Genomic DNA, 21840 nt, shown 5'->3' with positions numbered 1-21840 from the left:
GCATAAAATTGACGTATAATTCTGATATACGTCCTTGTAATGCATATCTTTTTACATATAAAGGGATTAAACATATTAATTGTAATCTTTATAATAGCAATAATCGTAATTATAATAGTTCTTTTCTTTGCATTTATCTAGAAAAATTACTGCTGCCTTTTGTGTTGTAGCTGTTTAAGTACCACAGCATAGAATAGACTCAACATAAAATATGGTGGCATACATTTCGCTACGTGTTTTATGTGTGGTGTCTTTCTTTCGACTACTAAAAATAGAAGATACTACAGTGAGACATCTATACACAGTTTACATATACAAGAACATAGATCAATTAGATAGGCAAAAGGTGCAGCGAAATGGGATCCAAATGGCATCCGCATCCCGACTCTCACTACTCTGTGCGCCTGTCTCATTGACATGCCGACAATATTATATGCTAGATTTAACGGATTTATGGATTAACTTGCGCTATTTAACATAGTAACTACAGAGAACACTAACCAATAGTAAGTTCGCATTTGATTTCATATCTTTCTTTGTTTTCTTTCTCTATCTCTTTCACTCTCTGCTTCTGTTTGTGTGTGTTTTTTGGGATCGAACGTAAAGGATATTTGCATATGTTTATCGTTTTCAAATGACTCGCACTTCTAATGTATTTACATAATCCGCCGTCGGCGACGGCGCCCGCACCTAGTAGAAGAAGAGCAATCGCTCCTGGGCCGATGCGGAGAGCAGGCGCCAGGAGCGTTTGATGCTCACATACTGTATGAAGGCGCGTATGGCAATCAGGAAGCCAAAGGCGCAGATTAGCCACCAGAGCCACGAGTTCTCATGCGAGGCCAAGTCCGTTGAGTGTTTCACAATCAGCGTCCACTTGGCCAGCGACAGCCCGAAGCCGGACAGAGCGCCGTACCGGGCCGCAATCGTGTGACAGAAACAGGTGAGCATCAGAAAGCCAATCCAGTTGAATAGAAATGCGACCATAAACGCCGTAATGAACATGATGTCCGTGCCCAGCAAATTGTCTGTGGTCGACAGGCTGTTCTCCGGATCGCCCGCATCGATGGCAATGAACGTCAGCGCCGGATGATTGGAGCGCACAGCGCCGGGGCCATCACGCAGCGGATTTGGGGGCAGCGGCAACAGCGGATTTGGCGGCGGCGGCAACTGCTGGGTCGTTGGCAAGGTCAGAAAGGCGGGCGGCAGCTCTCCATTCAGTGACTTCTCCATTTGCACCTCCTCATATGTGGGCAGCTTGCCGTGCAGCTCCTGCGGCAGCGCCAGCTCACAGCTCTGCGACTGATCCCCATCGCTTGCAACGTGTGCGGTCAGCGCCAGCGAGGGCTGCTGCGGCGCCAGTGGCTGTTGGCCGCCCTGACCCTGTGCGTCCGGCTCGTACGGCGGAGGTGCGCTAAAGTCTGCCTTGGGCGGACCCAATGGATCATCGCCCGGTGCGGAGGGTTGCTGATTATTGTGCGGCATAACTGTAAAACAGAAAGAATGGGATGAAGATCATTAATTTTGAATATATAATATAATTTAAAATAGACTGCAAAGAGAGATAAATACGATGCATAAATCAAATTTACTTTTTATTTAGTCAAAACTTTGTTCTCGCATTTTTATTAAAAATAGTTGTAATGCTTTGTCATTTGTTTAATAAATAATTATTAAATTAGTCGTATTATTAAATAAATGGGCGGCTCGCTGCCAAAATTGCATTGGATTTCAGTTAATAATACTTATTGCGTTAGCTGCATAATCGAAAGGCACTTCGATGGAATCGCTTAATTCAAGTTATAAATCAGTTATTTGTAATAAAATGAAAACAGTTAAACAATTTGAAAGATTAGTCGTTAGCGCAGATTAGTGCCTGGCACGCTCATGGCTGGCAGCTGACAGACGATAGGCCTGCTCCAATGTGACAATGCGACAATGATGCGGCCCAAAGGGACGACGCGCTATGCGCAGCGGCTTAAAGCCATCCACTTGATCGACGCCCGCATTCTCGAAACCCAGATCACCCACATCGTTCCCGTTGCTGTTGCAGTGCAGCTTCTCCTTCTTCAGCTTCTCGTGCCGCAAGTAGAGCACCACACAGCACATGGCCATAATGATGACGGCGAGCGTCGCTCCGCTCACGATGCTCGCCTTCTCCAGCATCACACGATTGCGCGTGGGCAGATAGGAGCCGTCGATCTCCTTGTACTCGCAGCGCGGACCCATAAAGCCCAACGCGCACTCGCAATTGTACAGAATCTCGTTGTGAATCTCCACGGTGAAGCAGGTGGCGTCGTTCAGGCAATACCAGGCGGCATATGTGGGCGGGCAGCTGTAGATCGGGAACGTGATGTTCGGCCTCGACGTGGTGGTCAGTGCGATGACATTATCGGGCGGAGGCGATGTCTGCGCTGCCTCCGGACGAGGCTTGGATATGGCACGCGAGGAGCAGGCGGCGCTCAGCGAGAGGCAGGCACAGAGCACAGCGGAAAAGGCAAGCAGCGTTTGAGCTTTCATCTTGAGTTCTACAAGTTAAGCAGCAGGCGGCGGCGCATGGCGAGAAGTATTGCAAGTGGGCGAGAGGCAGGTTGGGTGGCAAACAAATTTGTGTGTCTTGTGTTTTGCTTATGCTTTTTGCTTTTTGTTTAGTTTTTGTTCTTGACTTTTTTTGTTTTGTTTTTCGTGCGTTGTCTGCAACAGAATAAAAGCAAAGTGCAATTAAAATCAACTTAAAATTCAATAAAAGTGAATTTACTGTGTTTTTCTTATTCTTTTTTTTTTTTTTGTGGTGTGCGTGTTAAGTTGTGGGTGTTGGTGTGTGTGTGTGTGTGTTGTGCCGAGCTGTGCTGTAGAGTGTGCTAACGCCTGCCTAGGCCAGCCTTGCCCTCAATCTCATTCCCACTGCTGCCCTCTCTCTCTTTCTCTCTCCCATTCTCTCATCTCTGTCTGTCTGTCACTCTCTCTCTCTCTCTCCCTCTCTGTCTCTCGCTATCGACCTAAGTGGAAAATAACAAAGCGGCTTATTAATTAACAAATTACATGTTCTGTACAAAATAAGAGAAATAAACACAAATTACACATTTTATTTACCTGTCTCAACTGAACGAAGATGTTTGCACAGTTTGCACTTGTTTTTTTTTTTCGTTGTTTACTTATTTTTTGGGTATTTTAATGTGTTCACTCTTAACTTTTAAAAATACATAAGCGCGAATACGTTGAACTTGGCAAGTTGAACTTTACGTAAGTCACCTTGACTATCCTTAACGCTAAATGACAATAAGGTAACTCTTGCAGGTAGAGTTAGTTCCACGAGTGCATGTGGAAAACGAGTGGATCGTTAAAATGCTTAGAATGTGCAAGAAACGGATATTGTATAAATAGTGGATAGTAGACAGAGTAAAGAAGTAGAGGGTGTCTTGTTGTAAAAGTAGTAGTAGTAGTAGTATTAGTAGTAGATGAGTATCAAAATAGTAGTAAATGAAGAGTTGCTAGTCTTGGGACAGCATAAGTATAAATACTAGCACAGTAGTAAATAAGAAATAGTAGAGCAGAAGAAAAGTAGTCTGATAGTAATAGTAAAAGGAAAAGTAGTAGTAATAGTCGTAGTAGTGGTACTAGTAGAGTAGTGATATAATACTACTATTGACGGTAGATTAGTTCAACTGAAATAGTAGTAGTATCAGCACTATTACTAACTAATATCAGCAAGATTAGCAATATTAGTAGCAATAAAATACTAACAGTCTATTAGTAGTAAACAACGAGTAATAAGCTAGTATGAGTCTCATTCTATATATACCATAAACAATCATGTTGAGCAGATGTTCAATAAGATTTCACAGATCGGAACACTTACAGCTTGCCACGCTTACAATGATTTTTCGTGTGGTTCCACTTTATAAATGCCGTGACAAAGGCACCATAAACATTCCGCCACACGTCATAGAGTCTATATACTTTGTACTCTATGAATATTCCACCTGATTATTATATTTATATATTTTTCTACCCGCAACTCGTAGAAACAAGCTTTGTTTTGGCTCAAGTTCAGAACTTTAATTACGAGCTATTCGCCACGCTAATTTATGGCTAACTGGTTTTCCACTGTTGTCAGATGTCCTTGAACCTAACGGTACTTCAGAAGCATTACATACGCTATATGTATATATAGAGAGAGAGGAAAAAACACATCAAGCTCTACAGTTAACGTTCTCATGGAGAAATTGTCGCGCGAGCAAACGAGTGCCAATTTGATTGACCTTTTGGGCAATTGAAAGCGAATTTGAATAATAACTCAAAATAGTTCTTGGGCTGTTAAATCGTTGTAGTCGTATATTTCCAACTGCTGTTCACTGTGCAAATCGGGACTACGACTCTAATTAGCAACATTTACAAATGGAGGAACAGCCGCAAAAAACACGCAAATGCGCAGTTTATTTGGCTTCCCAGTTAAGTTAATTCGAGGTGTGGGCGAATGCGTGTGTGCCGGACATATTAGGAGAAGGTCAATTTATAAGACACACACACATACCATATGCCCAGTGTTACCATAATAAACACTCTAGATATAAGCTTATTCTGGGAGATTTATGAACTTGGAAACGAGATAAAACAGAGAAATCTAGAATTTACAGGGTATCAGAGACTTGTTCATAGAATGTTTACTTGAAAGTATGTATATATAGCTTGAGATCTTGGGCTATTGCTTAGAGGAGTTCCAGTTTCAAGGGATCTATCGATGGCTGTTGGTCTCTCTCTCTCTCTCTCTCTCACTGTCTGTCTCTTTTTTACTCTCTCTCTCTCTCTCTCTCTGTCTGTCTCTTTTTTACTCTCTCTCCCTCTCTCTCACTTTTTCTCTCTTACTCTCAATCTTCGTATTCCATATGTCTGCAGTTGCACTTCACACTCTGCTTCAATGATTATCTATACCAGGAAAGTACTGTATATATACCAATCTTATCTCAAATCTTGGGTAATTCTAACTCTGCTCTACCTCTCTAACTATTAGTCACACCTAACTATTATATTAAATAGTACTCATATTTAGTATTCCTCTTTAATCAGAGTTTTGCTTCCTATTGTATTTTTATACACGTCTCTTTTAGCGTTTTACCTGTAATTCACTGGCCATTAACAATTAGGTAATTAGACCGAATGGCCAATACAGTTGTTCTCTTCTTACTTAAAGACACATGAGTACTAATAATTATTGCCAGCTGGGCTGGCTTCATATCGCTCGTTTCTTTTTGCGTGGCAAAACAGGCGCTGATTAGGCGATAAAGCGCGTATGTTACAACAACAATGCAATCAATTGATAAAGTCAGAGCTGAGTCACACGATTGAAAGTGTACATAATATGTACACAACAGCTATATATACATAAATATTAGGTTTACATACATAACTCTCGGCTAGCTCATACTCTGCAGAAAGATTAGCTGTATATAAAGCTTTATCAAAATACGAATAAGTAAAATGGGCGTTTTAAAAGTCAATATTGATCAATGTCGATATTTATATTTGTAATTTGCAATATATAACAGTTTAGCAAATATATGTATGTATATGTTCATATATAGGGCCATAGATTTATATTTATATTATATATCAATTCACACGTAACTAATATACCCAAACATTTGCAGGAAACGAGCAAAAAGAAAAAAATACACAAATTACCTCAGACAGCCATTGAAATGTGAAATAGAAAGAGGGCAAAACTGAGAGTTGGCGTGGGTAGGAGAAATTCAATAGGCACTCGACATACATACATACACAAATATATATTGCACATGTATGCGTAAGTAGTTGGCTCTGCCAGCCAGGTACTTGGCTAACTCAATAGGCTGACAAAGAAGTTGAAATAGAAGTAACGCAAAAATAGCGAAAAACAAAACACGATCTGAAGGTTTTTCGTATTGATAAGAAATTTGAGCAGAATGACAGCTGCCATCGTAGCTGTAGCTGTTGCTGTTGGTGCCTCTTGCAGCAGGTGCGAACAATGCAAACGCACACAGATGCACACACACGCATAGGCAGCTGTGCCCTAAACCAGTTAAGCGAGACGCGAGCTACAGGCGGAAGCAGGCGACTGAATGAAGACCTTAAGAAGCAGCTTCCGCCTGCAGCAGCATCATGTCGTTGCATGCATCAACTTGAATGAACGAGCACACATGCACAGACACAGACACACACAGATATGCACACGCAATAGCTAGAACCGTTAAGAATACAAAATGCATTAAAGTGGGCAGTTAAAACAAGTTTCACCAGTAGAATTCACTTCGGCTAGCCGAATTTCCAATGCCCTTACACACGCCCAAGCCCATGCAAGGCCATGTAACTGAAATGCATTCATTTTTGTAGGGTATTCAAAGCTGCGCCAGTATTTGTGCCTGTGCATTCTAGTCAAGAATAAGAAGAAGAAAAACAACTTATTGCTGGACAAGGGCAAATGAATGAATTAACGAGCCGTTGAGTAAGAAAATATGAATAGAATCAACAACAATTGCCACATAGAGCAGTTATCACAGTGAAAAAGTATTTAACACCGAGGCGAAATATCAGCAGAAGCTCTTAGATTATAAATTTACTAATCAAAACACAAACAAGCACGCCCATACAAACATACAGCTGTAGCCACATACACACACACACACATACACACACATAGGCATGCATAGGCAAGATTCTCGCTCCCCTGGAGCTGTTTTGCTCCTCCACCTATGCTCTACAACCTTTTTACATTTGTGTTTCTATTTCTGTGCTACCCCAACAACTGATGCAGCAGCAACAAGGCAACAAGAGCAACAAGAGCTCGGCACAAGTTTTATTTATACAGCAATCGAATTTGTATTTTCTATGCCGAATTTAGTTTTTCATTTTGATTATTCACCTTCTTGTATGCGTTCGTTGATTGGTTTTTCACTTTTGCGCAGCGCGTTCGCTCTCAACGAATGTATTTATTGATTTGCCAAAAACTGTTGCCAAACACACACAGAATACTGTTGTCTTTTGGAACGGTAAATAATTTAATTGTAATACGTTTCGGTATTTCGTTAGCTATTGTAATACTTGCAATAATTAACGAACTGTTAATCAAATTTTCTTCAGTGAATTAGTTGGAGCAAAACAAATGCGACTACGCGAGCCACATTCTTCTTCTTCAGCAAATTTAATTTCACTGCCAACTTCACGCGACGCACTGCTTCATCCAGTGCTGCACAGATACTAAAATATGAAATACTAAATTCAACAGAAAATACCAACTTGTGCACAGGCGCTTGAGAGCAGCGATGCTTATATCGAGTAATCGATTGCTATTAAACCAATTGTAAACAACGACGTGGTAGATTAATTAAATTTTTGAGTTAAATATGAACAAATTTGTATTATTATTGTGTTCCTTTGTGGCCTTTATAAGCGTAAGTACGACAATCTTCAGTTATTATATTTATCTGACTTATTTTGCCTTTGCAGTGCCTTAAGTCGGCTCATTCTGAATTCACAGTTGCTGAATGCCGGGAGCTAGGCTTTATTAAGACACAGTTGATGTGCTCCAATTGTGACAAATTAGATGATTTTGGACTGGAGGCTATTAAGTAAGTAATTGTTTTATGATTACATACAATATTAATAAATCGATCCTTTAGACCTCATTGCAAGCAGTGCTGCACACAGGATCAGCAGCCAGCGGCGCAGCGCACTTATGCCAAGGCGATTCTAGAGGTTTGCACCTGTAAATTCCGTGCCTATCCTCAGATCCAGGCATTCATACAGAGCGGTCGGCCTGCAAAATTCCCCAATCTGCAAATCAAATATGTGCGCGGCTTAGATCCAATTGTGAAACTGTTGGATGCCAGTGGCAAGGTCCAAGAAACGTTGTCCATAACCAAATGGAATACGGATACCGTGGAGGAGTTCTTCGAGACGCATCTCGCCAAGGAAAGCGGCGGCAAAAGCTCTTATAGCGTTGTTGAGGATGCCAGCGATGAAGATGATGATGATTTTCTGCGCACCAATAAAATATGAATATGAATATGAAAAGAGCGATCCGCCTTGAGCAAAGTAGTCAATAAAGATAGCCTATCGTCTAGGAGTTGAGAAACCAAAGCGAGCTTTTTGTCTGTGTATGCAAAACTTTGAAAGCTGTTGGTGCTTACAGTTTGAGAGTGCTTCAGGTTGATGACAAATTGCCATATTTCTCTTTCTGTCGCATTGCGCCGAAAATGTATTGATTCATCATATATAAATTAATATGTATTTTTTGATTTGTTATCTCGTTATCAATTTTGCCGAGTGTGAAGGCAATAACAATGGCTGCCTATTGTGACCCATTCAAATGGCAATAACAATCTATGCCTATTGTGAATTAATTCTTTTCGCAAGTCGTACGGTAATTTACCCACACAAACATTCGTATGACGTATTATTAATCAAATATTTGCTCAGACTGTTAAAATAGTCATTCACTAAATTGGAAAAGCAAATATCGAAATGTTTACACTTCTTATATGTTAAATTTTCTTGTGCGACATGCTTTTGGCTTTTGCTTTCTCACTCCCTCTAACCGGGGCTGTTGGGGCGCATGTGCACGCGGCTTCATTCACAATAGTGTCAAACTGAGGTTATGTATGCAATTCTTCACACACACACATATGTATGTATGTATGTATGAATGTGGATGTGGACATTCGCAAGAAACTGATTTGCAAATTCAATTTCTTATATGTATGAATACTTTGTGCAATATCGCCTGTTTACGTTACAATTCATATTATTCTATAAGTATTTATTATATTCGCTTTTATATAGTATACACATATACACACATACATATATTGCGATTTTTGTTGTTGCTGGGGTTGTTTATTGTTTTAATCATAGCCTGACCCACAGTGGGGCAAGGTGGATAGAAAAAGCTATACTAAAATTAATCAACACTGATTACAAGTCGAAAAGCAAAAATCTTCAATGCAAAATATTTATATGTATGTATTTATGTACATATGTACGTATTTGTCATGATATTGTGAACGACTGTCACGCCCTATTGTGAATCAATAGCTTTTGCCTTGTGATCAATATTAATTACTTCCATTATGACTATTCTATGCATATTGCATTATTATTATGCACGTCAGAGAGCTTATCATTGTGTGCCATAAAAGAGCATTCAACTGTTTGGCAAAACTATATATGTATGTATGTATATAATATTTATATACATAAATACATACGTATGTATATATTTGTGCACATTTCAAGTAACTTTGAGAGCCCCCCTGGTTAGCAGCATGGCTGTTGGCTGCGTCTTGGAATGTCGTTTGAGGCGCCCCCTGTTGTTGTTTTTGTAATTCTCTCTCGTGTTTGCTGATAACATTTGCGCCTTTAGTGTTAGGAACCGGTCGTCCAGCAGAGTGAGCCGATAACAATAATGACGCTATAGTCAAAGCGTCATATACACATGTAGCTTCCATTAGCGCGACAATTTTGATTTGATTTTGGCGCTTCATTAAAAAACGACACGAGAGACCACTAAAACGATGTGCGAGTGCTAGTGAGTGGGAGAGAGGTTGAGAGATGTGACATTTAGCGCGTTAACGCTCTCTCTCTCTCTCTCCATCTCTCTCTCTCGCCTACGCTCTTTTGTGCGACTTGCCCTTTTACCGTTAACAGTATCAGCAAAGTCAACGCGAGCAGCGTTATAAAAATCAAAAGCTTGATTTTTTAATTGCGATTTGCGCTTTGCGCTTTTAGCACGCTAGTAAAAAAGGTTGTTTAACTTATATTAGGCAATATGTAACGTACATACATATGTATGTATTGAAAGTCAATGTGACTAGTCTGAGGTGTTAAGCTTAATAAATAATAAATAAATAAATTTAATGAAAATCAAGCTAATTTTTTAATTTGTTTCTTATGCCTGGTAGTGTATCTGCAGGTCGGTGCTTGTAGTTTATCATTTTTTCCATGTTTTATTAATAAAGTAAGCTTGTCTCAACATTTATGAGTTGTGCGCACAACACATGCTCTACTATGAGTGGTATGTGTGTGTGTGTGCGCGCACACATGCATAAGGATGCGAGCGTAAAAGCATGCACCTACATACATACATATGCATGTATGTATTTATGCATATACGTGTCTCGCTTGCTCTTACTCCAGCTTTTACTCCTTGCGTGAAAGGTAAAAGGCAATAGTAAAATAGGACTAACTGTGTCTCCGCATCGAACTTTGGCTTCTAAATATAGCTCGAGCTACAAATTGCGTCGTGCTTATTTACAAAGCAGCACACAAAATAGCAAAACAACAACAACAACAGCCAAACAACAACCGTTGCAGCTAATTGTAATCTGCAGCCCATGTTAACGTCTGCGTTTGTCGTGTGTGCAAATAAAAAATGTGTTTATTTATGTACTCTATAACACTCAGGGATAGTCACACTATGTGACGGGGCATGTAACGCATGAAAGTAGACAACAGGAAATTTTATACCTAACTATGTATATTATAGAGAAATAAATAAGCGCACGTACATATGATATGAAAGGTTTATATATATTTTTGATCAATATGAATAGGTGACTCATCAATTCAAGTCTACCTGCAAAGTGCCTTATAGCTATTACCTGTTATAGATCCATATAAATTATTCGCATTAAATCAGTGGACTACATCATAGAGCTGTCATGGGAAAGATCAATAAAAAACTCATGATTTATATTTCTAGAGTTTCTAAACTAATTGGCGAATGTTTCGGGTTTCACAGTTTTTTCCAAATATATGTATAAACATAATCTTATCAAAATTGGATCACTATATCATATAGCTGTCATAGATAAAATTCAATGCAAGTAGAACATTTGTCGAAAAGACTTTGTTGATTTTAAAGATATTTTAATAAAATTTAATTTTTGTGGAGCTTTACTATTACGACTATAGGAATCCACTGAAATGTGATATTTGGCTATAATTTTAACTAAAATATCCTATCATAAACCTCATATTATAGAGTATCTATGAGGGTATTACATATTCGGCATACCGAGTATCAATTATTTTCATATGTCTTTGCAATTCAATTGATATGGTCAAGTACCTAGGTATAAAAATATATATATGAGTGTAAATTAAACGTGCAATTATTTGCATATTTAATAATTTGTTGAATTTATAGCAATTCGTTTCAGTAGCACGTAGTACAGTGTAAATAATAATAATAACAGAAATTGTAATTAAAATTAAATGTAAGATTTATTTGAAACAAATAACTGTGTTATTACATTGAATATACTCTTATGCCTGTTTTTTTGTTGTTTACTTTTAGAAATAAACAATTACTTAAATATTTAATTTAATAGTATTTTATGTATTAACTACATACACATTTTATTTATTTTTTATTTTAGCGCATTAAGAAAACAGAAAAATATAATTAAAAATGATTTTTTTTTTTTAATTTTTATGCGTTTTTACAATATTTTTAATATTTTTTAATTTTTTTTCTCGTACGTTTTTTTTTAAGTATTTTAACTTTACTTATTTAAGTTTAGAACTAGAATTTTACATTTGACATTAGAAAAAAGGAAAATTTATATTTTATGCAAAAATCTATAATATTTATATATTTTATATACATATATATATATATATCAATATATATGTTCTGGTACTCAATTAATAATTTTTGCACTTTTATGTATTTTTAAAGCCTGTTTCTCGCTTTTATTTGAAAACATTTTTTGTATCAATTTAATAACTTTTTTTTTTTTTAATTGAAAATAAAATATTAAAAAATTTTGGTACGTAGAATTTGCGTGTGTGTGGATTACAATAGAATAAAAGGTATTTTGACTTGGATTTTATTTTATTTATTTTTGTATGACAATTTCCTAACTATTTATGTATATATTTCTTTATACTTTCAAATTTTTGTAAAAAATTTTGAGTTGTTCGTTTTTGTTTTTCCTTTTTGATTTACAGTTTATTCTTTGTGTTTTCGTTAAGTTTTATCGACTGAATGGAGCGCAATCGGATCCTATATACACATATATAAAATTTGTATATATATATTTATTTAGATTTGTGATACTGAAAATAAGTTGATTTTTATAACTGTTTTTCGGTATATTCGAACAAAAAGAGGAGGCTAAAAATGTTTTGTTTTGTGTTTATTTTTTAAATTTTTTATTGTTATCGATTAGCGATAACCGCATAAACGATAACTCGCACGCTTAAATACTAGTAATTGCTTCGACGGCACGTAAGGGTAAATTTCGATATATCCATACAAATATATGTATATATATACATGTATATATATATGTATATATAATAGCTGGATATCAGTTATAAATAGTTGGTAAATTGTAGCTTTTATTTTACAGGAATTTCTTGTTTTGTGTGTTGCTTCTTCTTCTTCATCTTCAGCTTCATCTCCTTCTTTGTAAAGAACAATAATTTGGTCGTAGGTCTAAGACACTTTTTGGTTTTTAATCCGTTTTCTTTCATATTCCTTTCATCATACAAATAAATACATATACATGTGTTTGTTATATACAGTAAAGTAGATTTATATATCTATATATATATGTACATATACATATATAGTAAGTAGTTGTAGTAGGTATTTTCGTGACTTATGTGCGTAGTTAAGTAAAATCTGAGACTCGCTGTAAAACATATGTATATATTTATATATATATATAAGATAAGGTAAGGGCGGGTTTTCTTTTGCTCGGGTTAATTTGGGGTTTATGTAGAGGTCTGGTATTTAAAAGGGGGCTTTCTGTCGTACACTTAATGTCTAGGGTTAACCTTGTTACTAGCTAGTTACACAAAGCACAGACGAATGACAGGGGGTTTTTTCTTTTCTTGTTGGGGATCCATAACATAAGGCGGGGACGGGCAGGAGGAGGAGTGTGTACAAAAGACTAGCATGGACAAACTCTTACAATTAGCTTAGGTGTATGTGTGTGTGTGATGTATTTGTTTGTGTTTGTGTGTCAGTGTGTGTGTTAACTTGGCTTGATTTGACTTAGAAGAAAAACTTGCGCACTTCCTCATCCAAATCGCTGGAGTCAACAAGTTCATCTATAACACTCGGCACAAGCAGCTCAATCACCTCCAAATCCTTTTTATCCTTTTCAGCAGCTGCTGCTGCTGCTTCTACTGATGCTGTGTCTTGTGCTGCTGCTGCTGCTGCTCCGATTGTTCCGACTGCTGCTGCTGTTGTCTGCGGCACCTCGACGGAGCTGCTGGAGGCTAACAATGCATCATATGTATCCTCGAGCAGTACGCCGCTCTCGATGGCCGCAACAGCCTCCTCATAGTATCAGTTGAGGTCGCGGCGAAAGCTATCCTCGATGCTGGGATCCGCAATCATGATGGGATTCTGATCGGACAATATTTGCAGGCCGGCCACGTCCATCTGTCCCAAGTCCAGATCTAATGTATCGAAAATCCTATTGAAGTCCGCATTCGAGGAGTAATCGCTGAATATTATCGAGGGTATATTGGCTGTGGTGGGCGTATGGCTTTGCTGTTGTTGCTGGTGGTGGTGGTGCTGCTGTTGTTGCTGGTGTTGCTGCTGCTGCTGCTGCTGCTGCTGTTGGTGATGCTGCAGCTGTTGCTGATGATTCATAATCATGTTGGAGTTGCAGGCATTGCCCACCGGCGAGCTGCTCGACAGCGGCGAGTTCGAGTGGTGCGGCGAGTGCATTGGTGAGTGGTGCGGCGACTGATGCAGCGACAGCGACAATTGCTGATGCGGCGATGGCGCCTGCGTGGCCATGGGTATGGGCAGCGGTGAGCTGGGGCAGCCCACCAACCCGGGCGATGGCACTGGCGAGGCGACCAGCGGCTCAACCACGCCACCAACACCATTGCTGTTGTTGTTGTGGTGCTGGCTGTCCACGCCGGGTCCATTTAAGCTCGGACCACCATTGTGCGTGGCCGAGCCATTGCTGTTGTTGTTGAGGAATTGCTGTTGCTGCTGTTGTTGCTGGTTGTTGATGCGCCTCAGATTGTTGTTGTTGCTGCCGGCCTCGGGACTGCCGCTCAGCTCGTTGAAGTCGATCAGCTTGTTTGGCGTCTGCTCCGGCTGATTAAAGCCATTCGCCGAGCTCGTCCCCGCCGCCGCCGCATTCGCCGTGAAGTCATCAAAGTCGAGGGCAACAAAGTTGTTGGCGAAACTTTGCTGCTCGGGCGAGGAGTTGCTGTCGCCCAGCGAGAAGTTCTCAAAGTGATTGTGAAACGAGGGATTCAGACTATTGTAGGCCCCATCAAACCCAGCCGCCAACTGTTGCAGCTGCTGTGGCTGCTGCTGCTGGTGCTGCACACGAATGGGGCTGGCCGGAGCGCTGGTGTGCAGCTCGCTGCCCGAGACACTGCTCAGCAGACCGGGCGAGGAGCGTGGACTAGACGGATTCGCCGGCTGCCGATAATCCGTTAAGTTGCCAGCAACAGTGGCGCTGGCACTGTTGTCGCCCAGGCGACTGAACGATAGATGGGGCGAGCAGCTGTTGCTGTTGCTGCTGTTGTTTGGCGGCTGGGCGACGGCGGCTGACGTTGGCGAATGCTGTTGCTGATGGTACGGCGACGGCGGCCCAGCCGGACTGAACGGACTGGGGGACTGATCTCGATCGCGTCGTTGATTGTGCGGCGACATGACAGGCGAGAGTGTTTGATGCAACTGTTGCTGCTGCTGCTGTTGCTGCTGTTGCTGCTGCTGCTGTGGCGTTGCGTAGTGCTGCAGTGCTGTGAGATTTGGCAGGGAGCCGGTATTGGCATAGTTGGCCTGCTCCTGCAGCGGCCTGAACAATGAGTTGGCGAATTTGGCGTTATATGGCGGATGCAACTGTTGCTGTTGCTGCTGGTGTTGCTGCTGCTGTTGTTGTTGTTGCTGCTGCTGCTGTTGTTGCTGCTGTTGCAACTGCTGTCGCTGCTGCTGCTGCTGCTGCAGTTGCAGCTGTTGCTGTTGTGCTTGCGGCTGTTGCTGCTGATGCATGTGCAACTGTTGCTGCATATTGTGCTGGTGCTGCTGCAACTGTTGCAGCTGCAGCTGGTGCGGCTGCAACAGCGGCGTCTTTCTCCTCTGCGCCTGCGGACTAAAGCTGCGTCCGATTTGGTGCGGCGAATGAGATCGTTGGCTATGGGGCGACTGTTGCCGCTGCTGCTGTTGTTGCTGCTGCTGCTGCTGCTGCTGGGCATAGTTGGCGTGCAGCGTGTTCATGTCATTGCCGAAGCCACCCTCTGCAGCCATGGCCATGTTGAGGCTCTGATGCAGCGCCGAGTCGGAGTTGGAACGACGCCAGTTGGAGTCCATGGGCGGACTCAGGAAGAGGTTCTGTTGTGTGCCACTGTTGTTGTTGTTATTGTTGTTGCTGCCGTTGCCGGTGCCACTGCTGGTGTTGCTGTTGTTGCTGCCGGCAACGCTGACATTGGGCAAGCCCATGGCATTAATCAAAGCCGTCGAGCTGCTGCCATAGGGCGAACGATCCTGCTTCCGCTCCGATTGTCGTCGCAGTGGACCAACGCCCATGCTTCGGCCACGCGACTCACGATACGCAGTGGGTGAACCACCACCACCGCCTCCTCCTCCTCCTCCTGCGCCGGCTATGCCATCTGGGGAGGCACCACCGCTGGCGCCGCTGCCATTGCCGCTGCCCGTGCCATTGCCCGCATTCGCACCTGGCGACGCACTGCTGGCGGCTCCGCTCTCCGGCCCGCCTAGACAGCACTCCAATAGCTTTTGATTCGCCTGCGTCTCATCCATTTTGGTGGCATGCACCTCCTTCATGATCCGCTCAAACTCCGCCGTGCCCTCCGCCTGCTTCTGCTTCTGCAGGGCAATCTTCTCGCTGAACTTACGCGGATTCGCCATGGCTGCTCTCTGCTGTTGCCGCCCCTTCCTTCACTTGTCCTCGGCCTGCGCCTGCGTTTACTTTCTGCGAATTGAAGTTAGTTACGAGTATATAGTATAAATTCGTATAAGTGAGCTGCATAGATGGGGGAAAGGTATTTAAGGTCTGGCGAGATACGTTCATTTTGCTTTGCTCTGCTACGCTTTATTATCTCGAGCGCATCGATTCAAGTTTCTCGCTGCTATATGGAGTCGAGTGCCTTTGAGAGAAGGGTACTCGGAGCGTGCTTAGACAAGGCCAAGGCGCATTTTGAATACTCTATCTCACAGTGAGATACTTTTGAGATATGTACAAGCTATGTATATTACAATAAACCTACTATTTTAAATTGAGGATATGATGATATAATATATAAGCGATTGGGCATATATTACGATATGTAGGCAAGGATAAACTAAATAAAATTACCGAATATATATAAAAAGCTCAAAGTCCATTCAGATATGGAAAGACTACTTTTTTCAGTATTAAAAATCAGCTTAATTGACAAACCCAAATGAATTATGGGATCTCAAGTTTCTTACCTTAAGGAAAAATTTATATACATTTACTTAAATAAATATATATAAAGCAAACAAGTTTTATTCATGTATTTACATTTCATCAAAGTTGTATGAGTATATATAATATCTTTTAAATATAAATTCGAAGAGTAATGAATTGAATAATTGGCCGCTAATTGGGTGTGAAGTAATATATATATATTTAATTATATATGTAATGTATACAGTGTGTATCCGTATAAAGAGAAACTATATCATATACACATATGAGTAAGCTGATGATGATTAATATATATAGTTAGTAACTACTTAGCTATAGTACAACTACACTTTAAACTCTATACAAGTCAGCGTCTTCATTTCATTTCATGGCTATCCAAACGGCCTGCAGTCGTCGTCTATGCTTTGCACATACCTAGGGTATTGCTTATGTTTTGGTCTGCTCTTCGCTTTATCAATGTGTCAGCTGATAAGGCAGATAGTTGGCCCAACAAATCAGACATAGCCGTAGCGGCAACCTCGTACTCGCCTCTATCTGTCTATCTCGCCCTCCCTCTATTTCACAGTCTCTCTCCCTCTCTCTCTCTCTCTCTCTCACTCTCACTGTCTCGCTCGCACGGTCTTCAGTATTTGAGCATTTCTCAGCGATTTATTGCATAACCCAAAGTGATATGTAAAAAGGGCGGGAAATATACATAGCATTCGTCGCAAAAGTAAACAATGGATTTATAGTTCTTTGGAACTGTCTCAGCTATACTATGTACATACATATATCAACACATACACATATGTATGTATGTACATATGTGTGTAAGTATGGCCGTAGGGGACCCAACCTGCAGCTGCATTATGCAAATGCAAAAAATGTAAGTCGATTGCGTAGTAAACGAAATAAATTTGCATGAATTCGCAAAGGGTGGAGGGCAAAGGTTTCCAGCGAGTACCTCTGCACGCAACACGTGAAGGGCATTCATTCAGTGGGTCTGCATAACCTTTCCCCCCACTCCATTGGGTGGGGCAAATCAAACCAGTTGTGCAGCTTCTTGGCAATTTGATGAGCTGGTGTGAGGGAAAAAGAGCTGACAATTTTATAGCCACAGATCGCTAAAGACAAAATAGGCAAACACACACACACACGCACACACGCACACTCACAAGCACACCTGGCTTTATCTTTGTCAAAAAAAAAGAAGAAAAACATGTGAATAAATGATAGAGCAATCGAGCCATGAAGTCATGCGTTGTCGGATGAATTGTTATCTGCGGATTGGACATAGATCTTGAATCGTACTCGTGACTAAAGTATAATATATAGCGGTATTATGTATACTATGTACATATTGCTGATAAATCAGCTAAGAGGCGCAATTGTGGGTGGCCTATAAATAACTCGAAGGCTATAAGGCTCAAAGGTTTTGACTTGCACCTTTGAATTGGTCTATCTCGCCCACTATCACTCTATCTAATTCTCTTCATCTGTCTTTGCCTCTCTCTCTCTCTCTCTCTCTTTATAAGTATTGATAGTCGTATTCCCATGTTTATGCGTGTCAAATAAGTATTAAGTCCACGTGTACTTATACTTGTTTTCTGTGATTAAAGATTGGGCTCTTTAAAGATAAATGAAAGGCATTAATTAATATTGGAATATTAAAATGCTAGACTGAAATACTGAAAACGGCAACTGACTAGTAGATTAGCCCTGGCTTTATATATTATGTGAACTTGACATTTCCAGCTAACCAAATTGAATGCCAGTTGTTTTTCAACCTAATTTCCTCTTTTCAAGTTTCAGCTGTTCCTATTTTCAAACAGGGTTTCTCACTCATGAAACAGTAACAAATAACCAAAAACTAACCATTAATAATTTATGAGCCAATAGAGTTCACAAGTTTCCTTACGCTTGGTTGGCATAAATTATATTGGTTTTTCTTTTATTTTGAAACCCCCTCCCCAAAAACAAAACCCTGCCAGAAAATCAATTTCCCAGCTAGCGATCGGGCGGCAATTACAGCTAAATGTCAAGCGGACCGCATGACTAACAACTCGGAAGTGTTGGTCGAGAGCCGAATTCGGCTTAAAGCTATTGGTTAAAAAAGCTGATTGGCGATTCAGCTCAGACGCAAAGAAATTCCATAAGCAGTTGAGCTAAGCCTCTCTCTCTCCCTCTGCCCTCTCTCCATCTTCTCTGATGACCAGCTGTTGCAGCTGATGTGCGGCTGTCTGAGGGGGACAGCAGCAGGCCATAAATAGATGGCAGACAACTACAACAACAACAAGAACAACAACAACAACAAAGACGAAGCAGAGCGAAGCGGAATCATTCCCACGAATCGATAATGACATTTAATAATGATTTAATAACCGAAACGATAAAAATTTATTTAGGCTCAGGGTTGCGTCGCTGTGTGTGTGGGCAGCTGGGGCTACCTATTCGCCTGCTCCCCCTTTTTCTCCCCCCATGGCCCTTGGCTAGGTCTGCTCTGCGCTTATCAGCTGCTTTATCGGCGCGCGCGCCATGGAATTTTTGAATAATTTTGCACTGTTTGTTGGTGCCAGCGAGAGACGGGGGTGGGCAAGGGTGGGAGCGAGGGCGAGAGCTGTGAGTGAGAGGAGGCCCGCATGTCCGAAAAAAAACGAATACACTAAAAAGACGCAAAATTGGCGGCCGGCTGCAAAGCAAAACGAACGCTGCAAAAGGGCGGAGGGGCAAGGGGTGGAGGGGCGACAGGCAGTCAAGAGGGCTTGCTTTTTTTTCTACTTACTTGTCAAGCGCGCGCTATGACAACAAAATCAGTTGCTCTCGCTCACGCTCACACGCTGCCGCTCAGCGATGTTCTGTGTGTGTAGCCGCAGCAGTTACTCTCTTTCTCTCTCGAGCGCCGGATTCTCTTACACTTTCTGTCTCTCACTGCCAACTAGCTGGCAACTCCAATTGGTGGCCGATTGGCAAATTTAATAATTTTGTCGTTGGGTTATTGTTATTGTTGTTGTTTCTTAATTAAAATAAGTATGTATTAAACTATGATGGCTCTGTTATGGCTGTACATATATATGTACTATGTATGTATATACGTAGGTGTGTAAATATTATATGTGTATTTTTTTGGCGCTTTTTTCTACGTTTCCAGCTGCTGTTTTGTTTGCTCTAAGCTCAAAGTTATTTTATTTCATTCTACTGCGTCTTCTTCTTTACGCTAAAAAAAACTTGTCAGCCGTTTTTGTATTTTTGTTGTGCGCGTCGACTGATAAAACCAGATTTTATTTTGCGTTCTGCTTGAAAATTGATTTCTAATTTGAGTTTTGAGCGCTGCTGCGGCTGCGGCTGCTGCTTCTGCTATTCCAGTTGGGAATTTTTGTTAATGGCCGCGCGCGCAAGATTTTTGTGCTGCTGTTGCTTCTTCTTCCTCTTCTCCTTCTTCTATTTGTGATTTTTGTTGTTGTTTGCTCACTTACACACACAGGTACACATATACACACACGCATACGCGCGCGTTTATTGTTTTAACGCACAACTACGACGTTTTTTTTGTATTTTGCGCTCAGCTGCTTGGGCACACTTTCGATGTTGTTGTTGTTGCCTTTTGCGTTACCAACGAAATGAAAAACTTTTGTTGCGCCTTTGACCTCTTTTCACACCGAGACGTCGACTGAGGCAGCGACAGCGACACTTTAAAAAACTATACGTTGTTGTTGGCTTTGGTGCCAATTGGTCCAGTTTGTAGTTCCAATTGGTTGTTGCACGGATTACGGCATGCAGCTGGACTAGCTAACCGCGTTGTTCTATTGCAGCGACACGTTTAAGTAGTTGATTTCAATTGGTCCAGTTGTGATGCCAATTGGATTTTTTGTTGTTGAGTAGGGAATTACAGCACGCAGCTGCTCTAGTTGGACACAATCGGACTATGCACGTTACCGTTATTGTATTGCATTTCCTTGTTATATATTTCTGTATACATATATATTTCTAGTTGTAGTTGTAATTGTTTGTATGTATGTAAATTCAGCTAGTGCTCCGATTTGGCTTTTTGTTGTGTGGTGTTTTTTTTTCACCAAAAACCAAGCACACACACACACGCTGACACACACACGCGCGCGCACACACACACATACGCAGAGGCGCTTTCATGTGTGTGTGTATTATGTACACACACGTATTATGTATGTTATTTTCGTTGCACCGCACTCGCACAAACTTATCATCACGATTCGACTGCTGCTGCTGCTGTCGTTTCTTCTTCTTCGTTCATCTTCGTCGTCTTTTCTTATAATTTTTGCTCTTCTTTTATATTTTATTTTTATTTGTGTGGTGTCGTCTTTACATGTACATATGTATATTCGCTGCACTTTTACTCTCGCACATACGCAATTTGTTGTTAACGCGCCATGCAATTGCGCACCGTTATCGTTGCGTTGTTTTTTAACAAAATTTATCGCATTTGTTTTGTTATTTTCACTTTTTTTCTTATTAGATTTCTGGTTTAGCAGCAGTGACTAAGAATACACTAAAATTGGTCAAGCGCGTGGAACGGAACTGGTTTGCCACAGAGCTGGCAGCGCGAGTGTTGCTCACAAATGTTCCCGCCAGATGGCGCTTCAGAGAATGTGTTCAGAATTACTCAACAGTGGCGCAACTGTTGAATTTTTTCGAGACTATTGCAATTGAGTGATTAATAATTGATGCAATTAATAAATTAAAACTTGGGGTATTTTAAAATTAATATGAAATAACAATGAAATAGCTGTAGATGGGCGTGGAGTTAAATTTTTGTTATATAAATTTGGTTAGCTCACGTTTTTATAGGCTAGCACACACGCATACAAATTGCATTGCCTGTGTATATGTGTGTGCCTATGTGTGTGTGTGGCTTCCATTGCTCGTACGCCTGTTTCCTTTTCCGTTAACATTTTGTGTCTGGTTTCCGGCATTTTTGTGCGCCATTTAAAATTGTTTCCCAAGATACAAATCTCTAGCTGTCTATCTCGCTCTCTCTCTCTCTCTCGCAATCTCTATCGCTCGCTCTTTTACGCTTTTTCCCTTGAATGCCAATTGCAGGCAAATTGGCGCCTAAGGCTCAATATTTAAGTTCAGCCAAGGCAACGGACAACAACAACAACAACATAAGCAACAACAACGGCAGTTGAGTGAAGGCAAATTGAAAATGTGATAGAGCTATCTATTGCCACGAGTAAATAGCACAAATTATTATTTAGACATTTGAATTAATTAAATGGACTGAACAAGAAAATGCGGCGAGAAATCGAAGTAAAAGGCGAGCGTGAAAAGCGTAACTGTAAAATGGCAGCATTACGAGTACCACTATTACTTAATCTAATATTATTCATTGCCTTAAAACTCAATTATAACTTTAAAAAGTTTATTCAATTTACTTAAATTTTATATTTGACAGATT

General features: G+C 40.8%; 4 protein-coding genes across 7 annotated transcripts; 1 reads left to right on the top strand and 3 right to left on the bottom strand.

Annotated features, from left to right (window-relative positions):
* Positions 1-539: 539 nt before the first annotated feature.
* Positions 540-7219, bottom strand: Ndfip (Nedd4 family interacting protein). Of its 3 annotated transcripts, none has more exons than XM_089260180.1 (2): positions 7079-7219; positions 540-1484 (listed from the first exon to the last, which is right to left on the bottom strand). In XM_089260180.1, the coding sequence occupies exon 2, from the start codon at positions 1480-1482 to the stop codon at positions 691-693; it is 792 nt and encodes a 263-aa protein (XP_089116306.1). In that variant the 5' UTR covers positions 1483-1484; positions 7079-7219; the 3' UTR covers positions 540-690. The 3 variants fall into 3 exon arrangements, with proteins under 3 accessions (XP_089116306.1, XP_017955074.1, XP_089116307.1); XM_018099585.2 differs by lacking the exon at positions 7079-7219 and adding an exon at positions 6896-7011; XM_089260181.1 differs by lacking the exon at positions 7079-7219 and adding an exon at positions 5114-5137.
* On the bottom strand, positions 1576-7145 carry Krn (Keren). Of its 2 annotated transcripts, none has more exons than XM_018099594.3 (2): positions 6896-7145; positions 1576-2691 (listed from the first exon to the last, which is right to left on the bottom strand). In XM_018099594.3, the coding sequence occupies exon 2, from the start codon at positions 2515-2517 to the stop codon at positions 1867-1869; it is 651 nt and encodes a 216-aa protein (XP_017955083.1). In that variant the 5' UTR covers positions 2518-2691; positions 6896-7145; the 3' UTR covers positions 1576-1866. The 2 variants fall into 2 exon arrangements, with proteins under 2 accessions (XP_017955083.1, XP_089116308.1); XM_089260182.1 differs by lacking the exon at positions 6896-7145 and adding an exon at positions 5114-5247.
* Positions 7220-7282: 63 nt separating the features above from the next.
* Positions 7283-8112, top strand: LOC108650450 (selenoprotein F). Its single transcript, XM_018099596.3, has 3 exons — positions 7283-7424; positions 7480-7601; positions 7653-8112. The coding sequence occupies exons 1-3, from the start codon at positions 7377-7379 to the stop codon at positions 8029-8031; spliced, it is 549 nt and encodes a 182-aa protein (XP_017955085.1). The 5' UTR covers positions 7283-7376; the 3' UTR covers positions 8032-8112.
* A 3801-nt stretch (positions 8113-11913) lies between these two features.
* Crtc (CREB-regulated transcription coactivator) lies at positions 11914-21064 on the bottom strand. Its single transcript, XM_089258882.1, has 2 exons — positions 19192-21064; positions 11914-15950 (listed from the first exon to the last, which is right to left on the bottom strand). Exon 2 carries the CDS (start codon positions 15884-15886, stop codon positions 13337-13339), a length of 2550 nt encoding a protein of 849 aa, XP_089115008.1. The 5' UTR covers positions 15887-15950; positions 19192-21064; the 3' UTR covers positions 11914-13336.
* Positions 21065-21840: the final 776 nt, after the last annotated feature.

Source organism: Drosophila navojoa, chromosome 4, assembly GCF_054131105.1.
Source record: "Drosophila navojoa isolate 15081-1374.11 chromosome 4, UAZ_NAV_1.0, whole genome shotgun sequence".
NCBI lineage: Eukaryota > Metazoa > Arthropoda > Insecta > Diptera > Drosophilidae > Drosophila > Drosophila navojoa.
The sequence above is the reverse complement of the archived record's forward strand: the minus strand, read 5'-3'. Positions and strand labels throughout refer to the sequence as shown.

Coding starts and splice junctions, on each gene's coding strand:
- Ndfip (XM_089260180.1), bottom strand. CDS start 1,482: ATGCCGCACAATAATCAGCAACCCTCCGCACCGGGCGATGATCCATTG.
- Krn (XM_018099594.3), bottom strand. CDS start 2,517: ATGAAAGCTCAAACGCTGCTTGCCTTTTCCGCTGTGCTCTGTGCCTGC.
- LOC108650450 (XM_018099596.3), top strand. CDS start 7,377: ATGAACAAATTTGTATTATTATTGTGTTCCTTTGTGGCCTTTATAAGC. Junction 7,425..7,479: donor CCTTTGTGGCCTTTATAAGC/GTAAGTACGACA, acceptor TTGCCTTTGCAG/TGCCTTAAGTCGGCTCATTC. Junction 7,602..7,652: donor TTTGGACTGGAGGCTATTAA/GTAAGTAATTGT, acceptor TCGATCCTTTAG/ACCTCATTGCAAGCAGTGCT.
- Crtc (XM_089258882.1), bottom strand. CDS start 15,886: ATGGCGAATCCGCGTAAGTTCAGCGAGAAGATTGCCCTGCAGAAGCAG.